The 21,908-nt window shown below is 38.6% G+C and overlaps 1 protein-coding gene across 5 annotated transcripts in view; it reads right to left on the bottom strand.

Annotated features, from left to right (window-relative positions):
- pcdh15a (protocadherin-related 15a) overlaps nucleotides 1–21,908 on the bottom strand; it is a 564,893-nt gene that overhangs the window by 289,003 nt on the left and 253,982 nt on the right. For all 5 annotated transcript variants that reach the window (XM_061911787.1, XM_061911785.1, XM_061911784.1 and 2 more), the window contains 4 exons: nucleotides 20,355–20,510; nucleotides 12,957–13,076; nucleotides 7,987–8,097; nucleotides 1,440–1,610 (listed from right to left, as the gene is read on the bottom strand). In XM_061911787.1, the coding sequence (XP_061767771.1) occupies nucleotides 1,440–1,610; nucleotides 7,987–8,097; nucleotides 12,957–13,076; nucleotides 20,355–20,510 (558 nt within the window). The remainder of the gene's footprint in view (nucleotides 1–1,439; nucleotides 1,611–7,986; nucleotides 8,098–12,956; nucleotides 13,077–20,354; nucleotides 20,511–21,908) is intronic.

The raw sequence follows: 21,908 nt of genomic DNA, 5'->3' as shown, positions 1-21,908 counted from the left end.
ACAACGCTGTCAAGCGCCATTCTTATAAAATTTGCGGGCAGCACTAACATACAATTTTTATGTTAAGGTGGGGGCCGCCAAATAACCTCTCGTGGGCCGCAGTTGGCCCGCGGGCCGTGTGTCTGAGACCACAGCACTAGAGCCATAGGTTCCCTACCCCTGGATTAGATTGTCATACGTTTGTGGATTCAAACAAGATCTATTTGGGTATCAGGGGAATAAAAAATATCAGTGCAGACTTTGGATGAAAATGATCATTTTTAATAGACTTCCTTGCAGCTCGTTTCTTCTTTGCTCTTGTGAATTCCCGTGGTGTTCCACGGTCACCGTAGGGTTACCTCAGCCTTCAGCTCTAATTGCTGGTCCAACGCACCAGAAAATTGCCCCGAGAATCACCATAGCGATGCCTCAGAACCACAGCAGCATTCCGCCTCCATACAGAGACGAGGTTTTTAAAGACGAGGCGTGGACGCCATTCCATGCACGAATGACAACATCATACAAATACTGTAAAAAAAGGTTCCAAATTACCTTATTTCTTTGAATTTCCGCCGGGGCGTTAATTAATTTAAAACCTCTTCTCACTCTGGCGTTAACCAAAGGCATGCGGTAAATTTAGGCCTGCGCTTATAAATTTGAGTGTGATGTAAGGATACCATCATGAAAAGCACATTTAATTAAAAAAACGTTATTATGGTCTTACCTTTACTTATAAATGAAGTCCATGCTCAGTTCCTTCTGATCAAAAGCATCGATAACTTGTTTATAGAAGTCTTCCTTATCTTTCTTCAGTTTTAAAAGTCTTTCTGTCTCGATGGAGATCTTCCTTTATTACCTCCTGCTTCGATTGAAAGTACAATTTAGAAAACTGTTTTATTTTAGATATGTAATCCTCCATGTTAAAAGTGCAAGCGAGAGGGAAATACAAACGATCGCTGCTCACTCTTGCTGCTTGTTGTAACTTCTTCTGCAGCCAAGTAGTCGCAAGAAGGATCACTAGCGCCCTCTACCACCAGGAGGCGGGAGTCATTTAATGACTCATATTTGACACACGCAGCTATGGTATATTAATAAAACATAGCTGTTTACTGTTCTTTTTAGCATATTCAATAGCTTGGACCTTAAATCCTACTGAATAGCTCTTAATCTTCTTCCTTTTATGCGATTTCAAATGATTGAAATCAGCCTCCTCCATTTTGAAAATGATGACAGGTGAAGTGTCACTCGTGACGTGACGAGTTTGACCCTGCGGAAATTCTAAGCATATGCTAATTATTTTGCGAAACGAGTTTGATCCGGCGGAAATTCTAGACATGCACTAATAAAAATAATAATTTGCGAAACGAGTTTGACCCGGCAGTAATTCTAGGCAGGCGCATACTATATACCCGGCGGCAATTCAAGGAAATACGGTATGTTTAAAAAAAACAACAACTTACCGGTTCAGTGAATTCAGGGATAGCGGCGTGGTAGGTGAGGGGGTTGCAGTCCTGGGTGTTGTTGACCAAAACGCAAGGCAGGAACATGGGTCCAAGGTCGTCCCCGTCTAGGACGTCCACCGTCAGGGTGGTGGTGGCGGTGCGTCTGTTGGGAGGGTACGGAGCGCGGTCCTGGACGGAGGAACAATGTCCACCTTTAAACTTCCCTGCTGAGTTTTTGCATACACTCTAAATAGATTCAGCGTAATCAGGGGCAGATATGAGAATTGCGAACAATCACATTTTCCACTTTAAGAGATTGTTTTGACATTTCCAGACTACATCCTATCCAGATTAACCACCCTAATAATTCATGTTCATAATTTTAAATTAAAATATTAGTTTCTTTTTTTAAGAATTGGGGTTTGTGCCAGCAAATTCAATAAAATGTTTCCTCAATATGAATGTAAAATAACCATATAATGTGTCATTCTTAACTTAAAGGGGAATTGCACCTTTGTTTTGTCACAATCATTATGAGGGACAACAACACAGTTTTTTTTTTTATTTTGAAACCTTCAAAGCCTCTAAGATAACCCTCCATCAATGTTTATATATATATATATATATATATATATATATGTATATATATATATATATATGTATATATATATATATATATATTTCCGTTTTTTCGACTATTTTTTGGAACCTTGGAGACACTCGTCGGTGTGTTGTCGGAGGGTGTAACAACACTAACAGGGAGGGATTCAAGTTGCACCACTGGCAAGAAATCTGCCGCCAGACCCCCATTGAATGTACCAAAGTGTCTTCACATTTGACCGGCGATGCTAAGACAGACATGGCACAGAGATGTATGGATAACCTGCAGATGCATTTGCAACCATTAAGTCAACCAAATCACAAAGGTGAGTTTTGTTGATGTTGTTGACTTATGTGCTAATCAGACATATTTGGTCGCGGCATGACTGCAAGCTAATCGATGCTAACATGCTACGCTAATCGATGCTAACATGCTATTTACACTAGCTGTATGTACATTTGAAACTAGATACCCATATTTAATGCGAAACAAACACTTACCAATCGACGGATTTAAGTTGCTCCAGTGTCACAAGATGCGAAAGTCCTGATCGTTTGGTCCGCACATTTGACCGGCGATGCTAATAAGGCATGCTATGGGCCACTTCATTAGGTACACCCACGCTATGGCCGAATAGCGTCAATAGCTATTCGCTCAATAGCTTCAATTTCTTCTTCAATTTCGTTTTCGCTATCTGCCTCCATACTCCGACCATCTGTTTCAATACATGCGTAATCTGTTGAATCGCTTAAGCCGCTGAAATCCGAGTCTGAATCCGAGCTTATGTCGCTATATCTTGCTGTGGTAACCGCCATGTTGTTTGTATTGGCAGCACTGTACGACGTCACAGGGAAATGGATAGTGGTTTTGAAGATAGCGAAAATAAGGCACTTTAAAGCTTTATTTAGGGATATTCCGGGACCGGGAAAATTTGGAAAAAAACGTCAAAAAATACAACAAGCCACTGGGAACTGATTTTTATTGTTTTTAACCCTTTTGAAATTCTGATAATGTTCCCCTTTAAAGAGAGGAACCACCACCCTGGTCTGCCAATCCAGAGGCACCGCCCCCGATGTCCACGCGATGCTGCAGAGTCTTGTCAACCAAGACAGCCCCACAACATCCAGAGCCTTAAAGAACTCCAGGCGGATCTCAGGACGAAAACCACAAGCAGCATATTTCCAGTAAATACCTCTCACAGGGCTCGTCAGGTGACCGTCCAGGCGGGAAAAGCTGCTCATTGACCATCAACGCTAGCCCAAGTCCTGCATCCATTTGGGTTTAATCTCATATCTTTACACTTTAGGCTGAGTTATTGGCTTTCTGTAATGAAATCACAACTCCCAGCTATGGAATACTTACTGGAATAGAACTATTACGTCCAAGCCTGGATGGACTGAATTATTTTCCCATCCAATCGCCCAGGGCAAAGACCGACTGAAGTGTGTGTGTGTGTGTGTGTGTGTGTGTGTGTGTGTGTGTGTGTGTGTGTAAATACCACCATCAATGTTGTCTTTGCTGCTTTATAGCATCATTAGTTGGACTTGTTTTGCATTTTCTCATCAAGTCCCCCCCAAGAGATGGACATTATACATCCTAAAGTAAAACATTATACCAGCTCTGTTATGCAAAGTTGACTCCAAACAGCCCGAGGAACAATTTCAAATGTAATGGAAGTCGAGAAATGTGCGGGTTTTATGCAACTGTAAACTATATCTGTGACTCTAGTCCTAGAAAATGCTACCCAAAAAATATCAGACTTGTGTTTAGGAGCACAAGTGGAATACAAAACAAATAGAGGTAAATTCCAGTGAAACAATAACAATCCTCAGATCATGGGGGGCAACATGCTTTATCAGTATCATGCTTTAAATGAAAAGTTGTGCACTCCAAAACGTGCTCATTTGCCATTAATAGTGACTTCCTCATTTTCCATCCATCCATCCATCCATTTCCCACCGCTTATCCCTTTCGGGGTACCAGGGGTTGCCGGTGCCTATCTTATCAGGCGTAAGGCGGGGTACACCCTGGACAAGTCGCCGCCTTAAGTTGCAGTATTTTCAGCTTCAAAAATATAAGGTTGTGAATGCTCTTTTTTTTTTTTGACTTCTTCATTTTGACCCAAAAAAATCTGCAACAGATTGTTAATTCAGTTTAGTTTTGTAGATTTAAGTGTTGTATATATTGTGTTCCTGAAATATATTTGCCTATCAATTTGAATGTGTTATTATTTATTGGATTTATTAAATGTCATTTGCAGTAAGTTCTTCAAAAAAAATGTTTTAAATATTTTTTTTATTTTTTTGTTTCAGGCATATTAATGTATTTTAAATATTTTTTGGGAGCTTAAAAATAATGTTAATAAAGTAATTGTTTGTTGAAGTCGATCTGTAGTTCTTTTTGTTTTCTTTAATGTTAATGAAGATACAATGTTATGCAGTTGTGTACTTACAACCATTTTGTAGACAAATGGTAGCATGTATAGTCACTGTGGAGAGTGGAAGGTGCACACAAAATTATTTTTTTTCTTCTGAAAATGGGCATAACTTACCATATTTAAGGCATACTTAAAATCCTTTCATTTTCTCAAAACTCGACAGAGTGCGTTTTTGTGCGCCTAATATACTGAATAATTGTGGTTGTGCTAAGCGATCTCGAATCTTTTTTATTTGGTACCTGATAAAATGATAATTTTGAACAGTAGATGGCAGTCACACATAAGAGATATGTGTGGACTGCAATATTTAATATGTTCCATTGAAAATATAAAACACACGGCGCTCAAAAAATATATAAAAAAGTTTTTAGTACAACTTTGGTAAGCTATGAAGCCCCACCGCTTGATGGATTATACTGTGCTTCAACTTACGAGTATTAAAAGAATGGGGGAAAATTCAGCACCACAGTTCGCTCACAATAGACAATAAACACTTATGTATTTTTACATGTGAACAATATAGATACCGTCTATTATACAGCATTATTCACATGTGAATAATATAAATACGGTCTATTATACAGCATTATTCAGATGTGAATAATATAAATACAGTCTATTATACAGCATTATTCACATGTGAATAACATAAATACAGTCTATTATACAGCATTATTCACATGTGAATAATATAAATACAGTCTATTATACAGCATTATTCACATGTGAATAATATAAATACAGTCTATTATACATTTAAGGACATTCAAAAAGGAACCTAACATAATATGGTCTGTGTATATAAGGTAAGACATATCTGGTGTTTTTGTTTCGCAATATTATGCAAAAGCAACTTTTCTTCCCTACTGGTACCTGCTGATCTGTATTTGGTATCTGCGTAAGTCCTGGAAATTTGTGGACAGCCGCCTTTGTAGTCAGTAAAGACGACATAGTCCATAACCTTCTTCTTGTTTATGGAACATTCATTCTCCGCTGTTGCCATTTCTAATATAAAGTAGTGTAAAGTTCTTACTTATCTCCGTCAGTAAACTCGCCATGGAAGCGCTAAAACATACCGGTGTAGTGAGTTTACATTATTCACCCAAGGAACTTTAGTTATTAGATAGTTATTAGCAGGCATATTATCTGGTGTTTTGTTTCAAAATATTTTGCAAAACAAACTTTTCTTTCCTTCTGGTACCTGCTGACGTGTACTTAGGATCTGCATAAGTCCTGAAAATGTGCGCGCTTTTGCCATTGTAGTCCATTCCGACCTGTTGTCATGAGCTTCTTCTTTTTCTCTACCTTCTTTTGTGGCATTTATCCTCCGCTGTTGCCATTTCTAATATAAAGTAGTGTAAAGCTCTTACTTATATCCATCAGTAAACTCTCTATGTAAGTGCTAAAACATACCGGTGTAGTGAGTTTACATTTTCCACCCAAGGAACTTATCGTTATTAGAGAGTCCTGGTCTGACGGTTTTTCACGGAACACATTTTCGGGTGTTGTTGTTGCACTAATGAGTCACGGATGAGGAGATGCTGCTCTGTTGTTGATTTAAGTACAACGCTACAACAAAGATGACGTGGAGAAGACGCTGTCAAAGTGGAGGCACGTATATAAGACGGCCCACAAAACGGCGCAACTCGGCAGAAAGCGGCTTCAAGATGATCTGTAAAACATCTATGCAACATTTTGACCAAATAACTACCATTGCATGTTATGTAGACCACTAGGAAGTATTTTACATTTAGAAAACAAAAATAAAAATATGCGCGGGAATACACCGACACAACGGGGCAGTGATGGGCAGTAACATGCTACTTGTAGCTACGCTACGTAGCTTAACTACATTGTTAAGCAAAAAAATGTAATATAGAAGAAATAACATTCATCGGCAGTGCGCCTTATAATCCGGTAGTTCATAAATTAAAAACACGGTAATAATTAAAGCTGCAAGCAGTGATGGACAGGACCGACTTTTGCTGGTGTTTCCTGCCTTTACCCATTCAACATATATTTACCTGCACTTTACCTACCTTCCCTGCATCCTGGGGTCACACTGGTGCTTCTTTCTTTCACCCATACATGCTGGTGCTTCCTGCCATCACCAAGTCAACATATCTTCACCTGCACATTACCTACCTTCTCTGTATCCTGGTGTCAAACTGGTGCCTCTTTCTTTCACCCATACATGCTGGTGCTTCCTACCATCACCAAGTCAACATATCTTCACCTGCACATTACCTACCTTCTCTGTATCCTGGTGTCAAACTGGTGCCTCTTTCTTTCACCCAGTCAACATATCTTTACCCGCACATTACCTACCTTCTTTGTATCCTGTTGTCAAACTGGTGCCTCTTTCTTTCACACAGTCAACATATCTTTACCTGCACAGTACCTACCTTCTCTCCATTGTGTGGTCACACTGGTGCTTCCTGCTTTTAAGCGGCCATCTTGAGACGGCAGCAGCGCAGCAGTTCTTTGAAGGCTCGTAAAATCAAAACCGGCGCAGTTAGAAAAACTCTTTCATCAACTTTTAATCAAAAGAGTTCAATCTCTTTCCTGTATGAGTTTGAAGCCGACACAACAAACGCACTCAGAGGAGATAATGTTTGAAAAAAGGTGACGGGTTTTTACAAAACATTTGTTTTGAAGGGGTAATTGTCAACTTTCGGTTGATTTTTGCTGAAGGATGTCAATGAATGAAATGTAGGTCTAAGTGAGACCTACATAGAGGTTTTTGTTTCATGTCTTTACGACATTCCTACCGGAAGTTACAAGCAGTTTTGTCTGTGTTTTGTTCCTAGGAGCAGTTTTGTCTGTGTTTTATTCCTAGGGGGCACTAGAGTGCAATTTGGAGTTATATGATGTATAAGTTTTAATGAATTTATGCACTGACATAAAAGGTTCCAGATGCTAAATGAGCAAATTTCGACGATCACAGGACAGTTTGCAGCCATGTTTGAATGTATTGCAGGGAGAAGGTGATCTAACAATTAAATTAGTGGCCTCTGATGATTTATAGGCGAGATAGATGACTGCTTAGTCGCTAATAGAGCTCAGAGGACCACTCGGAGCTCAGCTGCATGGCCACACTGTATGTCAATCAGCTGAAGGTCAATATCGGTAAAAATCAATGCAGCTCCTGGCTAAAGACCAATGGCCACCCCCCGTCTTTGACCTTCTGGGTGGGAAAAACAAAACAAAACAGTGATGACTTTATTCCTTCCTACCTTTCACATATGTTAAAGGTGTTCATAATTAAAATTCTGCGAGGATAATGGATGGCATTTTCCTCCGAGGTGCAGGTGAATGTTTTCCCTGACATTTGGCCCTCGGAAATTGTTATTTTAGGATGACTAACGACCTTTTCCAGCAGGGCCGCTTCCCCATCCAGTCAATTACAATCTTAAGCCCAAGTGAACGCTCGCGTTAAACTCGAAGCTGATTCCCTGTCGGAAAACAGCCGATACAGGGCACTTTCACTGCTGATGATACTTGAAACGAGGGGATGAATCACTCACGTTGGCTTGGACCAAAACAAGGTAGCGCGTTCTCTCCTCGTAGTTGAGCCTCTCCGCCAGAACGATGTGTCCCGATAGGGTGTTAGCGACGCTCACCGTGCTGTTGGAGGGCTGAAAAGGGACAGAAAGACGGGAAAATAAGCAAGGGTTAAAAAAGTTAGAGACAGGTGAACCATCTTTTGGACCATTTGTTGATCTGCAGAGTGTCTCCGTTCATCCAGAGGAGATCAATGGGCAGAGGGAATACACCGACACAGCGGGGCAGGGATGGGCCCTAACAAGCTACTTGTAGCTAAGCTACGTAGCTTAGCTATATTGTTTAGCAAAAAATGTAATGTATTTATGAGAAACAGTCTTTATACATTTTTTATCAAATATAACAACTGTGGTATAAAGTTTACATACACGTGTAAAGAACATAATGTCATGGCCGTCTTGAGTTTCCAATCATTTATACAACTCATATTTTTTGGAGATAGAGTGAAGTTTGGTTCTTCTATGATTTTATTATGGGTCTACTGTAAATGTGACTTGGTCAAAAGTATACATACAGCGATATTAATATTTGCTTACATGTCCCTTGGCAAGTTTCACTGCAATAAGGCACTTTTGGTAGTGAAGTGAATTATATTTATATAGCGATTTTCTCTAGTGACTCAAAGTGCTTTACATAGTGAAACCCAATATCTAAGTTACATTTAAAGCAGTGTGGGTGGCACTGGGAGCAGGTGGGTAAAGTGTCTTGCCCAAGGACACAACGGCAGTGACTATGATGGCGGAAGCGGGAATCGAACCTGCAACCCTCAAGTTGCTGGCACGGCCGCTCTACCAACCGAGCTTAACATGCTTTGTGACAACGTTTATTCAATGTCCGGTTGTGATGTTGATTTCACCCTTAAATTTGGTCATTTTCCAACCACCGGTAATATTCTACAAACCAGGACAACCTAAAATCATAGCCATCTACAACTTCTGCTTGATTTTTTAACCACTCCTTGTGACAAATATGTTGCAGTTCAGCTAAGTGTGTTGGTTTTCTGACATGGACTTGTTTCTTCAGCATTGTCCACACCAGAGGGTCTTAACTTTGTCCATGTGATGTCAGATGAAACCAAATTTTAGCTGTTTGGCCGCAATGCCCAGCAATATGTTTGGAGGTGAAGCCTTTAATCCCAGGAACACTACACCTACCGTCAAGCATGGTGGTGGTAGTGTTATGCTTTGGGCCTGTTTTACTGCCAATGGAACTGGTGCTTTACAGAGAGTAAATAGGACAATGAAAAAGGAGGATTACCTCCAAATTCTTCCGGACTACCTAAAAATCATCAATCACGTTTCAGTCAGGACTTTGGGAAGGCCATATTAGAACTTTAATTCTAGACTGATTTAGCCATTCCATTGCCACTTTTGACATGTGTTTGGGGGGTCATTGTCCTGTTGGAACACCAAACTGTGCCAAGACCCAACTTCCGGGTTGATGATTTTAGTTTGTCCTGGGTTGTAGAATATTACCGGTGGTTGGAAAATGACCAAATTTAATGGTGAAATAAACATCACAACCGGACATTGAATAAATGTCACAAAGCATGTTAATTCAACGTTGTATTTGTGTCGTAGAATATTAGTTGGGAAATGATCAAACTTCAATGGTCAAATCAACGTCGGAACACATTATTGATTAAACGTTGCCAAAAAGCATGTTGTTTCAACGTTGTATTTGTGTTGTAGGAATTATTTGGAAAATGACACAATTTCAATGGTCAAATCAACGTCAAAACCAGACATTGAATAAACGTTGTCACAAAGCATGTTGTTTCAATGTTGTATTTGTGTTGTAGAATATTAGTTGGAAAATCACCAAACCAACGTCACAACCTGACTTTGAATAAATGTTAAAAAGCTTGTTGTTTCAATCTTCTATTTCCATCCATCCATCCATGTTCTACCGCTTATTCCCTTTGGGGTTTGCATGGGACGCTGGTGCCTATCTCAGCTACAATCGGGCTATTGTTGGAGAATATTATTTGGGAAATGACTAAACTTCAAAGGTCAAATCAACGTCAGAACCCAACGTTGATTAAACATCGTCAAAAAGCATGTTGTTTGTGTTGTAGAATATTGGTTGGGAAATGACCAAATTTTAATGGTCGAATCAACGTCAGAACCCAACAAACTATGTTGTTTCAGCGTTGTATCTGGGTTGTAGAATATTACCCGTAGTTGGAAAATTACCAAATTTAAGGGTCAAATTAACTTCAAAACCGGAAATTGAATAAAATAATGTTGTTTTAACGTTGCAGAATATTGTTTGGGAAACGACCAAATTTCTAACGTCAAATCTGTGATGTTTTCTGGGCATGGTGATGCGGGTCGTTCTCTCGAGATGCAGTTCAGGCTCGGACACAGCGTAAAGGTAAGAAATATTGGTTCATTTAAGCTAAAAACAGACTAAGAACAGAAAAACTTGGCACTAGGCACAAAAGGCAAAACAAAGAGCTAGCATGGGAGCTAGAAAACACACAAGGCTTAGCGTGGAAGCTAGCGAGTCTAGATACAGGAACCGAGTTGTCACTTGTGAAACACAAACTGCATGTAACACAAATTACGAAGCGAGGAAGAATGAACAAAGACGGCAGGCTTAAATCAGAGGCGGAAATCAACAAACACAGGTGTGCGTCAGGTGAAAACAATACGTGACTATGGTAACAGAATAAACAAGGAAGTGCCACCAGGAACTAAGGTAAACATTAGCAGAACATAATACCAAAGCGGAACAAAACCAGAATATGCTATGATCCGGGCAGCGGATCATAACAAAATCCCGTCACAACCCAACATTGAATAAACGTCGTCACAAAGCATGTTCTTTCAATGTTGTATTTGTGTTATAGTATATTGGTCGGGAATTGACCAAATTTCAATGGTCAAATCAACATCAGAACCCAAAATTGATTAAACGTCGTCAAAAAGCATGTTGTTTTTGTGTTGTAGAATATTGGTTGGGAAATGACCAAATTTTAATGGTCGAATCAACGTCAGAAACCAACATTGATTAAATGTTGTCACAAACTATGTTGTTTCAGTGTTGTATCTGGCTTGTAGAATATTACCCGTAGTTGGAAAATTACCAAATTTAAGGGTCAAATCAACGTCACAACCGGAAATTGAATAAAATAATGTTGTTTCAACGTTGTGGTTGTGTTGTAGAATATTGTTTGGGAAACGACCAAATTTCAAATGTCAAATCTGCGACGTTTTCTGGGCATGGTGATGCGGGTCGTTCTCTTGAGATGCAGTTCGGGCTCGGACACAGCGTAAAGGTAAGAAATATTGGTTCATTTAAGCTAAAAAACAGACTAAGAACAGAAAAACTTGGCACTAGGCACAAAAGGCAAAACAAAGAGCTAGCATGGGAGCTAGAAAACACACAAGGCTTAGCGTGGAAGCTAGCGAGTCTAGATACAGGAACCGAGTTCTCACTTGTGAAACACAAACTACATGTAACACAAATTACGAAGCGAGGAAGAATGAACAAAGACGGCAGGCTTAAATCAGAGGCGGAAATCAACAAACACAGGTGTGCGTCAGGTGAAAACAATACGTGACTATGGTAACAGAATAAACAAGGAAGTGCCACCAGGAACTAAGGTAAACATTAGCAGAACATAATACCAAAGCGGAACAAAACCAGAATATGCTATGATCCGGGCAGCGGATCATAACAAAATCACGTCACAACCCAACATTGAATAAACGTCGTCACAAAGCATGTTCTTTCAATGTTGTATTTGTGTTATAGTATATTGGTCGGGAATTGACCAAATTTCAATGGTCAAATCAACATCAGAACCCAAAATTGATTAAACGTCGTCAAAAAGCATGTTGTTTTTGTGTTGTAGAATATTGGTTGGGAAATGACCAAATTTTAATGGTCGAATCAACGTCAGAAACCAACATTGATTAAATGTTGTCACAAACTATGTTGTTTCAGTGTTGTATCTGGCTTGTAGAATATTACCCGTAGTTGGAAAATTACCAAATTTAAGGGTCAAATCAACGTCACAACCGGAAATTGAATAAAATAATGTTGTTTCAACGTTGTGGTTGTGTTGTAGAATATTGTTTGGGAAACGACCAAATTTCAAACGTCAAATCTGCGACGTTTTCCGGGCATGGTGATGCGGGTCGTTCTCTTGAGATGCAGTTCGGGCTCGGACACAGCGTAAAGGTAAGAAATATTGGTTCATTTAAGCTAAAAAAACAGACTAAGAATAGAAAAACTTGGCACTAGGCACAAAAGGCAAAACAAAGAGCTAGCATGGGAGCTAGAAAACACACAAGGCTTAGCGTGGAAGCTAGCGAGTCTAGATACAGGAACCGAGTTGTCACTTGTGAAACACAAACTACATGTAACACAAATTACGAAGCGAGGAAGAATGAACAAAGACGGCAGGCTTAAATCAGAGGCGGAAATCAGCAAACACAGGTGTGCGTCAGGTGAAAACAATACGTGACTATGGTAACATAATAAACAAGGAAGTGCCACCAGGAACTAAGGTAAACATTAGCAGAACATAATACCAAAGCGGAACAAAACCAGAATATGCTATGATCCGGGCAGCGGATCATAACAAAATCCCGTCACAACCCAACATTGAATAAACGTCGTCACAGAGCATGTTCTTTCAATGTTGTATTTGTGTTATAGTATATTGGTTGGGAATTGACCAAATTTCAATGGTCAAATCAACATCAGAACCCAAAATTGATTAAACGTCGTCAAAAAGCATGTTGTTTCTACGTTATCTTTGAGTTGCTCAACGTCAGGACCTAATTCAACAAGTCAATGTCGTCTTAATGTCACACCAGTTACCGGAAACAGCTTCCTAATGACAATAATTTATTTGTTGACATGTTATTTTGCATTTTAACGGGGTACCATTTGAGTGGAAACAGGGTATAATGCATACCGGATCATTGGGGTTGTAAAGAATGCTGTATTCTATATGTCCGTTGGGTCCGTCATCGATGTCCGTGGCTCCGTTCCTCCCCGAGAAGCCAGTGAAAATGCTGGTTCCCACTGGGGTGAGCTGCAGGGAGGAATATGAGAGGGGAGTTAAAGAAATGTCAGCAGGTGGAACAGCCTCAGGTTTGTTTTTGTTGTGGTTGAGACGCCACACATGCATCGCCACACGGCCATTATTGTGTCCACTTCACATCCATTAGACACAGGGAAGTGTTTGTTTCTTTCTTAAAAGCAAAAAAATGTTGCCGTCCACAGCAGCAGAAGCAGAAGCTGAGGACTGCAGACGGAATAAAACACGTACGTCTACGAGCACCGCTCCCCTGAGCCCTCGCCGCAGTCCAAAAGCGAGCAGGAGGAGCCTGCTCAGTGACTCACTATCATTGCTGTGATAACACACACACACACACACACACACACACACACACACACACACACTTGTAGTTCGTACCTTCTTGAGACCTACAAAAAATGCCTCCCTCTTTAAGACCAGCCTTTTTTAAATATATAAAGACTGGTATTTACAACATGAATAATACATACATACTATGCAAATATAAAAAAGCTTGCTGTGAAAAATGACTTGGAATTTCACAAGAAAAAGGTCACAATTTCACAAGAAAATTTTTTGTAAAATAAAAGTCTAGATTTTTCCTGACGCAAGTCAACATTTTACAAGAAAAATTGAACATTTGTTCAATATTATAAAAAAAGTTGGAATTTTACTCAGCAGACTTTTGGCGATTTGATGAAAAATCGTAATTTCACTCGACAAAAGACACAAATGTATAAGAACGCTAAAAATGTTGGCAATTTTATGAAGAAAATCTGAATTTTACTTGACAGAATTATGACGAAAGTCATCATTTTACAAAAACAGCAAAAAAAATGGCAAAAATTTGATACGATTCAGAATTTTATATGACAAATGTCCCAATTTTGCAGTTAAAAAAGTAATACTTTTACATTGAAAAGTAATAATTTTACATTAAAAAGTAATGATTTTACGAGAAAATATTGCAATATTACAGAAACAGAAAAAATATGAGAAATTTTTCCTAATTTTATAGGAAAAAAGTAAACATATTGTGAAAAAAAGACTTCTTTTAGTTCATTTTAATTTTTTGAAATGTTTTGTTTGTAATCATTTTTTTTATCTACATTATTTACTTCAAGTTATTACAGTATGTCTCTATATACAAACCTATTATTATTACTATTATTTTAATTTTGGGCCAAAGGGAGCGCATTTCAATTTCTTACACACACTTGTTATTTTATATGTTGGCCAGAGGGGGAGCACTTTTTAAACCGACACACAGTCAATTTGAAAAATCCCTCCTTTTTGGGACCACCCTCATTTGATAGATATCACCACCAGGAGTGCAATCAATCAATGTATTTTATTTCATATTGCATATCAGACGTTCCCTATAAGATGCAATGGTTTGCCGGACCATGATTTATGTCCTAACTTGTTTACACCTCCTCATATGGAAGCTACTTTTAGTTAAGAAGGTAAAAATACAAGAACACACACACACGCACACACACACACACACACACACACACATTATTGTAGTTCGTACATTATTGAGACCTACAAAAAATGCCTACTTCTTTAGGACCACCCTATATACATATATAAAGATGTGTATTTACAACATTAATAATATAAATAAATAAATATATATATATACTATGAAAATATAAAAAAAGCTTGTTGTGAAAAATGAGTTGAAATTTTGCAAGAAAAATGTCACAATTTCACAAGAACATTTTGGGAATTTTGACAGTATTAAAATAAAAAGTGTGATTTTACTCGACGCAAATCAACATTTTACAAGAAAATTTAACATTTGTTGAATATTATGACAACAGTTGGAATTTTACTCAGATGCAATATTACAAGAAAAGCTTAAAATTTTGGCAAATTTTATTAAAAGTCGAAATTTCACTCGACAAAAGTAACCATTTTCATAAAAAAAACACTAAAAATGTTGAAAATATTATAAAGGAAATCTGATTTTTATTTGACAAAATTACGACAAAAGTCAAAATTTTACTCCAAAAATGTCACAATTCTATCACAACAAAAAATTTGCAATATTGTGATACAAGTCAAAATGTTATGACAAATGTCACCATTTTGCAATAAAAAATTAATACTTAAAGTAATGATTTTTACATGAAAATATTGCAATATTACAGAAAAAGAAAGAATATAAGAAATTGTTCCCAATTTTATAAAAAAAAAAAAAAGACGACATTGTGGAAAAAAAGACAGCTTTAAGTTATTTTTTGTTTTTTGAATTTTTTGTTGGTCATTTGTTTTTAATCTTCATTATTTACTTCAAGTCATTACAGTATGTCTCTGTATACATACATACACACACATTTACATATGTGTATATATATACATATATATATATATATATATATATATATATATATATATATATATATATATATATATATATATATATATATATATTTATATATATATATATATATATATATATGTATATATATATAGTTTATATAGGGCATAGAGTGGGTGGGTACAGGCAGGCGTAGGAGCATGGTGATTGGCTCATGTGTTACCTAGGAGGTGTCTCCGTCTGTGACGGCATGTTGATACAATTTCACTGCGCTTGTTGAGGGATGACAGGTCTGGTTGGTATATAATAAACAGTTTCCCTTTTAAGCATAGGTTGCATCTTTTATTACCACTGTTGTAAGGTGTGCTGGATGCAAGAATTTGCCATGTTATTGAATATTCAACATTATTGTCTTTGAAGTTTCAAATGTGTTTGCTGAGTTCTGTATAATTCCCCAGGTTTTGGTTTCTAAAAGAAGCCTTGTAATTGTTCCATCTGGTTTTGAACTCCCCCTTGGTTAATCTTACGTATGTGTCGGATGTGTTAATGTCCTTGCGTGTTACCTTAGCTTGGTAAACGACTGATGTTTGTAAGCACCCCCTGTTGAGAGGGCAATCAGGTTTTTTGTGGCAGTTGCAGTCTCTGTTGGTTTTGGAGTCGTTCTGTCTAAGGGCAGACAACCCTTTTGCAATTTTTTTTATTGTGATTTGAAATGATTTGTTGTATGTTATTCATACAGCTGTAGCTCAATTTAATGTTGTTCTTGTTGAATATTTTTCTTAGGGTGTTGCTTCTGGGGAAGTGTTTGTCGATCAGAGTGAGGAACTTGTGCCCAATATTAGTTGAGACGTTTTTGCTGAATGGTGGGTTGTACCAGATGATGTTTCGTTTTCTGCTCTTTTTTGTTTGGTTTCCTGGCGTTGGTTCATAGGTGAGGGTGAAGTTGTATCCGCTTTCATCAAGTGCTTTCTGGTACGGGGGGGTTGCTTGGTCCAATTCAGCTTTGCTAGATGACAGCATTGATAGTCTTTTATTAATTCCGGTAGGTATTCTTTTTGTGGTGGTGGGTGGGTGGTTGCTGTCATGGTGCACGTATTGGAGTGTTGTGTTGGGTTTGGTGAATGGTTGGTAGCTGTTATTTCTCAGGTTGAAAGTGACGTCGAGGAAGTTGACGGTTTGCTTGTTGGCTTCAATCGTGATCCGTAGGCAGTTTTTTTTGAAGATTTGGCATATGCGCTTCTTGGTGTTCTCGCTGCTCCTTGGCGAGGCGCGGCACACTGCCAGTCCGCCATCACGGTAAATACCAAGGTTCAGGTTGAGGCTAGCAAGCTGGGAGAGGAGGAAACTCCCAACGAGTTCACACGTTTCTGCTCCGTCAAAACTCCCCATAGTAACGTCAAATGTTGAATTGTTCTTTTTTTGCCATGGTGTACTGTTGTGGATGAGTATGGAGTTCTTTGCGTGGATGATGATGTTTCTTTCATTGCCTGTGATTGAGTCAGTAGGTCTTGCGTGATGGAAGGGTAAAACTCTTCGATATCGAAGGAGATAAAGTTGTGCTGTTGTTTGTTTGGATGTTGTTGAACCATTTGATTACTGCTGCTGTATTTCTCCATTGGTTGAGTAGTGTTTTGTCCTTGTTTTTTGTGTTGATTCCGTCCAGGATTATTTTGCTGATTTTTCCTATTTCAGATTTAGTTTGGTTTATTAGTCGGCATGTTGGGTTATTTGTGAAGTTGGGTTTGTGGTCCTTCAATGTGATGAAGGCTTCCTTGTTGGCTGTGGCGTCCAACCTGTCCTCAATATCCAGTTCAGTCGTGATACGTTTGTTTGCCAGGTGGATGTTTTGCGATGAGGGGCGACTTGTCGAGGTGTACCCCGCCTTCCGCCCAATTGAAGCTGAGATAGGCGCCAGCGCCCCCCACCACTCCCAAAAGGGAATAAGTGGTAGCAATGGATGGATGTTCTGTAAAGTGTTGGGTTGTGCTTTTTTGTATGATTTGGTGATGTTTTTGTCCAGTAAAGAGTTATGTTCTGGTATGTCCATTCTGTAGAAGTTTGTGGTTTTATCGGCAGCTATGATGAGGTTGCTTACTTTCTTGATGCGCTCCGTGTCATTTTTCAGCTTGGTGAGGAATGGGTTGCGGGCTGGCTTGAATTTGACTGATTGTATCATTTTGAGCATGTCCTTCTCAAAGTCCTTTGATTCCTCAACTGTGGGTGTGTTCTTGGTAGATTTGAATCCGTAAGTTTCCTTTTGTTTCAGGGTGGGGAAAAAGTGTGTTTTCCACCGCATCCTTCTTAGGAAGTGTTCCGTCTTTTCTATGAGTCTTAGCCTGTAGTCATTCTGCGCGGGTATGGGAATAATCTTCGTGGAGTAGTCGATGCTGAATTTCTCCATTTCGATATCGTCGTACAGTGCTCAACAAATGTCAATTTGGAGCGGAATATATGTCTTAATTAGATTATCCAGAGAAAATTGCTTGCAATATATGTATGTGTCGGAAAAAAATCACAGGACTACTTCATCTCTACAGAACTGTTTCATGAGGGGTTCCCTCATGCCCCTAGACAGAACGACTCCAAAACCAACAAAGACTGCAACTGCCGCAAAAAACCTGATTGCCCTCTCAACGAGGGGTGCTTACAAGCATCAGTCGTTTACCAATCAAAGGTAACACACAAGGACATTAACACATCCGACACATACGTAAGATTAACCAAGGGGGAGTTCAAAACCAGATGGAACAATTACAAGGCTTCTTTTAGAAACCAAAACCTGGGGAATTCTACAGAACTCAGCAAGCACATTTGGAACCTCAAAGACAATAATGTTGAATATTCAATAACATGGCAAATTCTTGCATCCAGCACACCTTACAACAGTGGTCATAAAATATGCAACCTATGCTTAAAAGAGAAACTGTTTATTATATACCACCCAGACCTGTCATCCCTCACTTTTAAAACCGACACACAGTCAATTTGAAAAATGTGCCCTTTTAGGGACCACCTTCAGTTTGATATATTTCACCACCAGGGGGAGCAAATGAGACATTGTCTATTAGATGCAATGGTTTTCCGTATAGTGAAACACACACACACACACACACACACACACACACACACACACACACACACACACACACACACACACGAGTCAAAATTCCTCTTTGATTGGAACTCTGCAGGGAACTATTACCCAATGCCACCATGGCAGGTGACACAGGTCTCTATTTACACGGCAAAATGAATGCACAGCATGCCGTAGCACATTTGCACACCGGCCTGCTGACCTCTCAGCTTGAACATGTTTGTGTGAAATGTAGCGGGGCACTGACCCGCGGCACACAGAGAAAATACAAGTCGTTTCACACCGTGCTCCGAACACAAAGCTGACCCAGTCACTCACGGTTAATTTCAATGTCTTTTATGTAAACAGACAGCATTGATCCCTGATGGAAGACTTTTTTTATTGGTAGTAAAAAAGTCTGAAAAAGACAGGTTGTCTTATATTCTGGGTCAATATATATATATATATATATATATATATATATATATATATATATATATACACTGACAGTCCATTGAAATGTGCTCTGTAAATAATATTATTATTATTAATATTAGGCGGTAAATAATTACTCTTCAAGCGATTGATCACTTTTCCTCCTGTCACTCACGCACACACTTACACAGATGGGCCAAGTTTTGACAAAGATGGATCGTCTTATATTCTGGCTAAAGTTCTTTGCGTGCAAACAAACAGGTGGCTGCAAATGCTCTCCCTCCAAGCTTTTCTTCCTGTCGTTCACACACACACACACACACACTGACACAGATGGATTAGTTTTTGACCAAGGTGGATCGTCTTATATTCAGGCTACAGATTTATACATGCAAACAAACAGGTGGCTGCAAATGTTCTCTCTCCAAGCTTTTCTTCCTGTCGCTCACACACCAATGATACGGATGGACCAAGATTTGGACGAAGATGGATCATCTTATATTCTGGCTAAAGTTCTTTGCGTGCAAACAAACAGGTGGCTGCAAATGTTATCTCCCCGAGCTTTTCTTCCTGTCGCCCACACACTAATGACACGGATGGACCAGGTTTTTGACAAATACTGGTCGTCTTATATTCTGGCTCCAGATTTATACATGCAAACAAACAGGTGGCTGCAAATGTTATCTCCCCGAGCTTTTCTTCCTGTCACCCACACACTAATGACACGGATGGACCAGGTTTTTGACAAATACTGGTCGTCTTATATTCTGGCTCCAGATTTATACATGCAAACAAACAGGTGGCTGCAAATGCTCTCTCTCTCCAAGCTTTTCTTCCTGTCGTTCACACACACACTGACACAGATGGATTAGTTTTTGACCAAGATGGATCGTCTTATATCCAGGCTAGAGATTTATACATGCAAACAAACAGGTGGCTGCAAATGTTTTCTCCTCATGTGAGTTAGAGCTTTTCTTCCTGTCGCTCACACACACACACACACACACACACACACACACACACACACACACACACACACACACACACACACCAATGGTGCATATGGACCAGGTTTTGATGAGGATGGGATCGTCTTAAATTATGGCTAGAGATTTATACATCCAAACAGGTAGCCGCAATTTTGTTCTCCCCCAGCAAGTCGGAGCTCTTCTTCCTGTCGCTCACACACACACTGATGACGCAAATAGAACAGGTTTCGACAAAGACGTATCGTCTTATATTCTGGCTACGGATTTACAAACTGGTGAATGTTTCTCCCCAAGCTAGTCCTCCTTTCCCCTTGTTGCATGAATCTGGTCTTTAATTGAGTGTCTTTTATCCAGGTCGTCTTACATACGGGCCACGCCTTTCAAAACGCACCCTTTACATGTCCTGTAGAAGAGTTCTAAACGAGGTTTCCATTGCCATTAAAGGACGTTCAGATGAGGGCTCTTACCTCGTTGATTGCCACATAGTAGCGTGGCTGCTGAAAACGTGGCGTGTTGTCATTGCGGTCCCTCACCACGATCCGCACCTCGTGGAAAATGACGGTGCCGACCAACTCATTGGTGCACTGGACCTGGACCACAATGGTCATGATGTAGTTGGGAGGCTGGGAGAGAACACAGAAAGAAAGAAAGAAACTATTACTTTTTTTTTTTAGCTTTCTCACAGTAGCCTGAAGGGATCATAAGCCAATGTGCAACTTTCTTTTTATTTTCAAAGCAGAAATATAAATAAATAAATATATATATATATAAATGTATATGCCCGATTGAAGTCTTTCTATCTGAGCTAACCAGTCAGCATATTAAGTCTGGTCGCGATGTAGCTCAAAGCAAAATAAAGTGCATCCATTGGTTCATTGGAATACATTTGGAGAAATGTCCCTGTTTCATTGCCGGCACTTCCCTTCTTGTGTTTGCAGCCAGGTTGCCCATAAAATGTTCTAGAAACAAATAGACTTAAGGGTGCTTTATGTTCAGTAATACTCTGCTGCCTGTTTTTTTTAATATCTACTATAAATAGGTGTTTGAATAATCCAAACAACGACATCTGTATTTAAAATAAAACAATAAATAATTCAGATATAATCAATATATTTGTATTTTAAAATAATCCATAAATTAAGATACAATCAACAGTTTGGATTTTAAAAGAATACACAAATTTACATACAATTAACAAACATTTGTATTTAAAAAATAGATTTTTTAGGAACACAATTGATAACTATTTGTGTTTTAAAATAAACCTGAAAAAAGGATGTATTAAAATACTTGTATTATTTATAATACAAAAAAAAGGTTTAAAATACAAAACATAGGATATTTGTATTTGAGAACATTTTTAGGCAATTAAAAAATTAAGGTGTGATCATATTTGCTTTTTGAAATACATTTGTATTTAAAAAAAATTATAATAATAATAATTCTGATATAATCAACTTATTTGTATTTTAAAATAATCCATAAATTAATATGCAATCAACAGTTTGGATTTTAAAATATTACACAAATGTACATACAATTAACAAACATTTGTATTTAAAAATATATTTTTAAAAACACAATTAACAAGTATTTGTATTTTATAATAAGCCTGGAAAAGCGATGTAAGAAAATAATATTTTTATTACTTATAATTAAAAAAAACGATTTATAATAATACAAAAATTAATCACAAAACAATCTTAAACTAGAATAAAATCTAGATGGCCATAAAGTAACCCCGCCTACATTTATTCATGATGCCAACACTAAAGTTTTGGAGAAAGCTACCTGACTTTCTAATGCGAAACAGTAAGAATGTAAGCTCAGTGGCCTAGTGGTTAGAGTGTCTGCCCTGAGACTAGGAGGTTGTGAGTCCGAACCCCTGGCTGACTCATACTAAAGACTACACAAAAATGGGACCAATTGCCCTTCCTGCTTGGCACTCAGCAGTAGCCATACCGGGCGAGCAGAGAAATCCTATTTTAACCCACAAAGAAGGATAACAAAAGGCTAATTAG

This window comes from Nerophis ophidion, linkage group LG09 (genome assembly GCF_033978795.1).
Source record: "Nerophis ophidion isolate RoL-2023_Sa linkage group LG09, RoL_Noph_v1.0, whole genome shotgun sequence".
Lineage (NCBI taxonomy): Eukaryota > Metazoa > Chordata > Actinopteri > Syngnathiformes > Syngnathidae > Nerophis > Nerophis ophidion.
The sequence above is the reverse complement of the archived record's forward strand: the minus strand, read 5'-3'. Positions and strand labels throughout refer to the sequence as shown.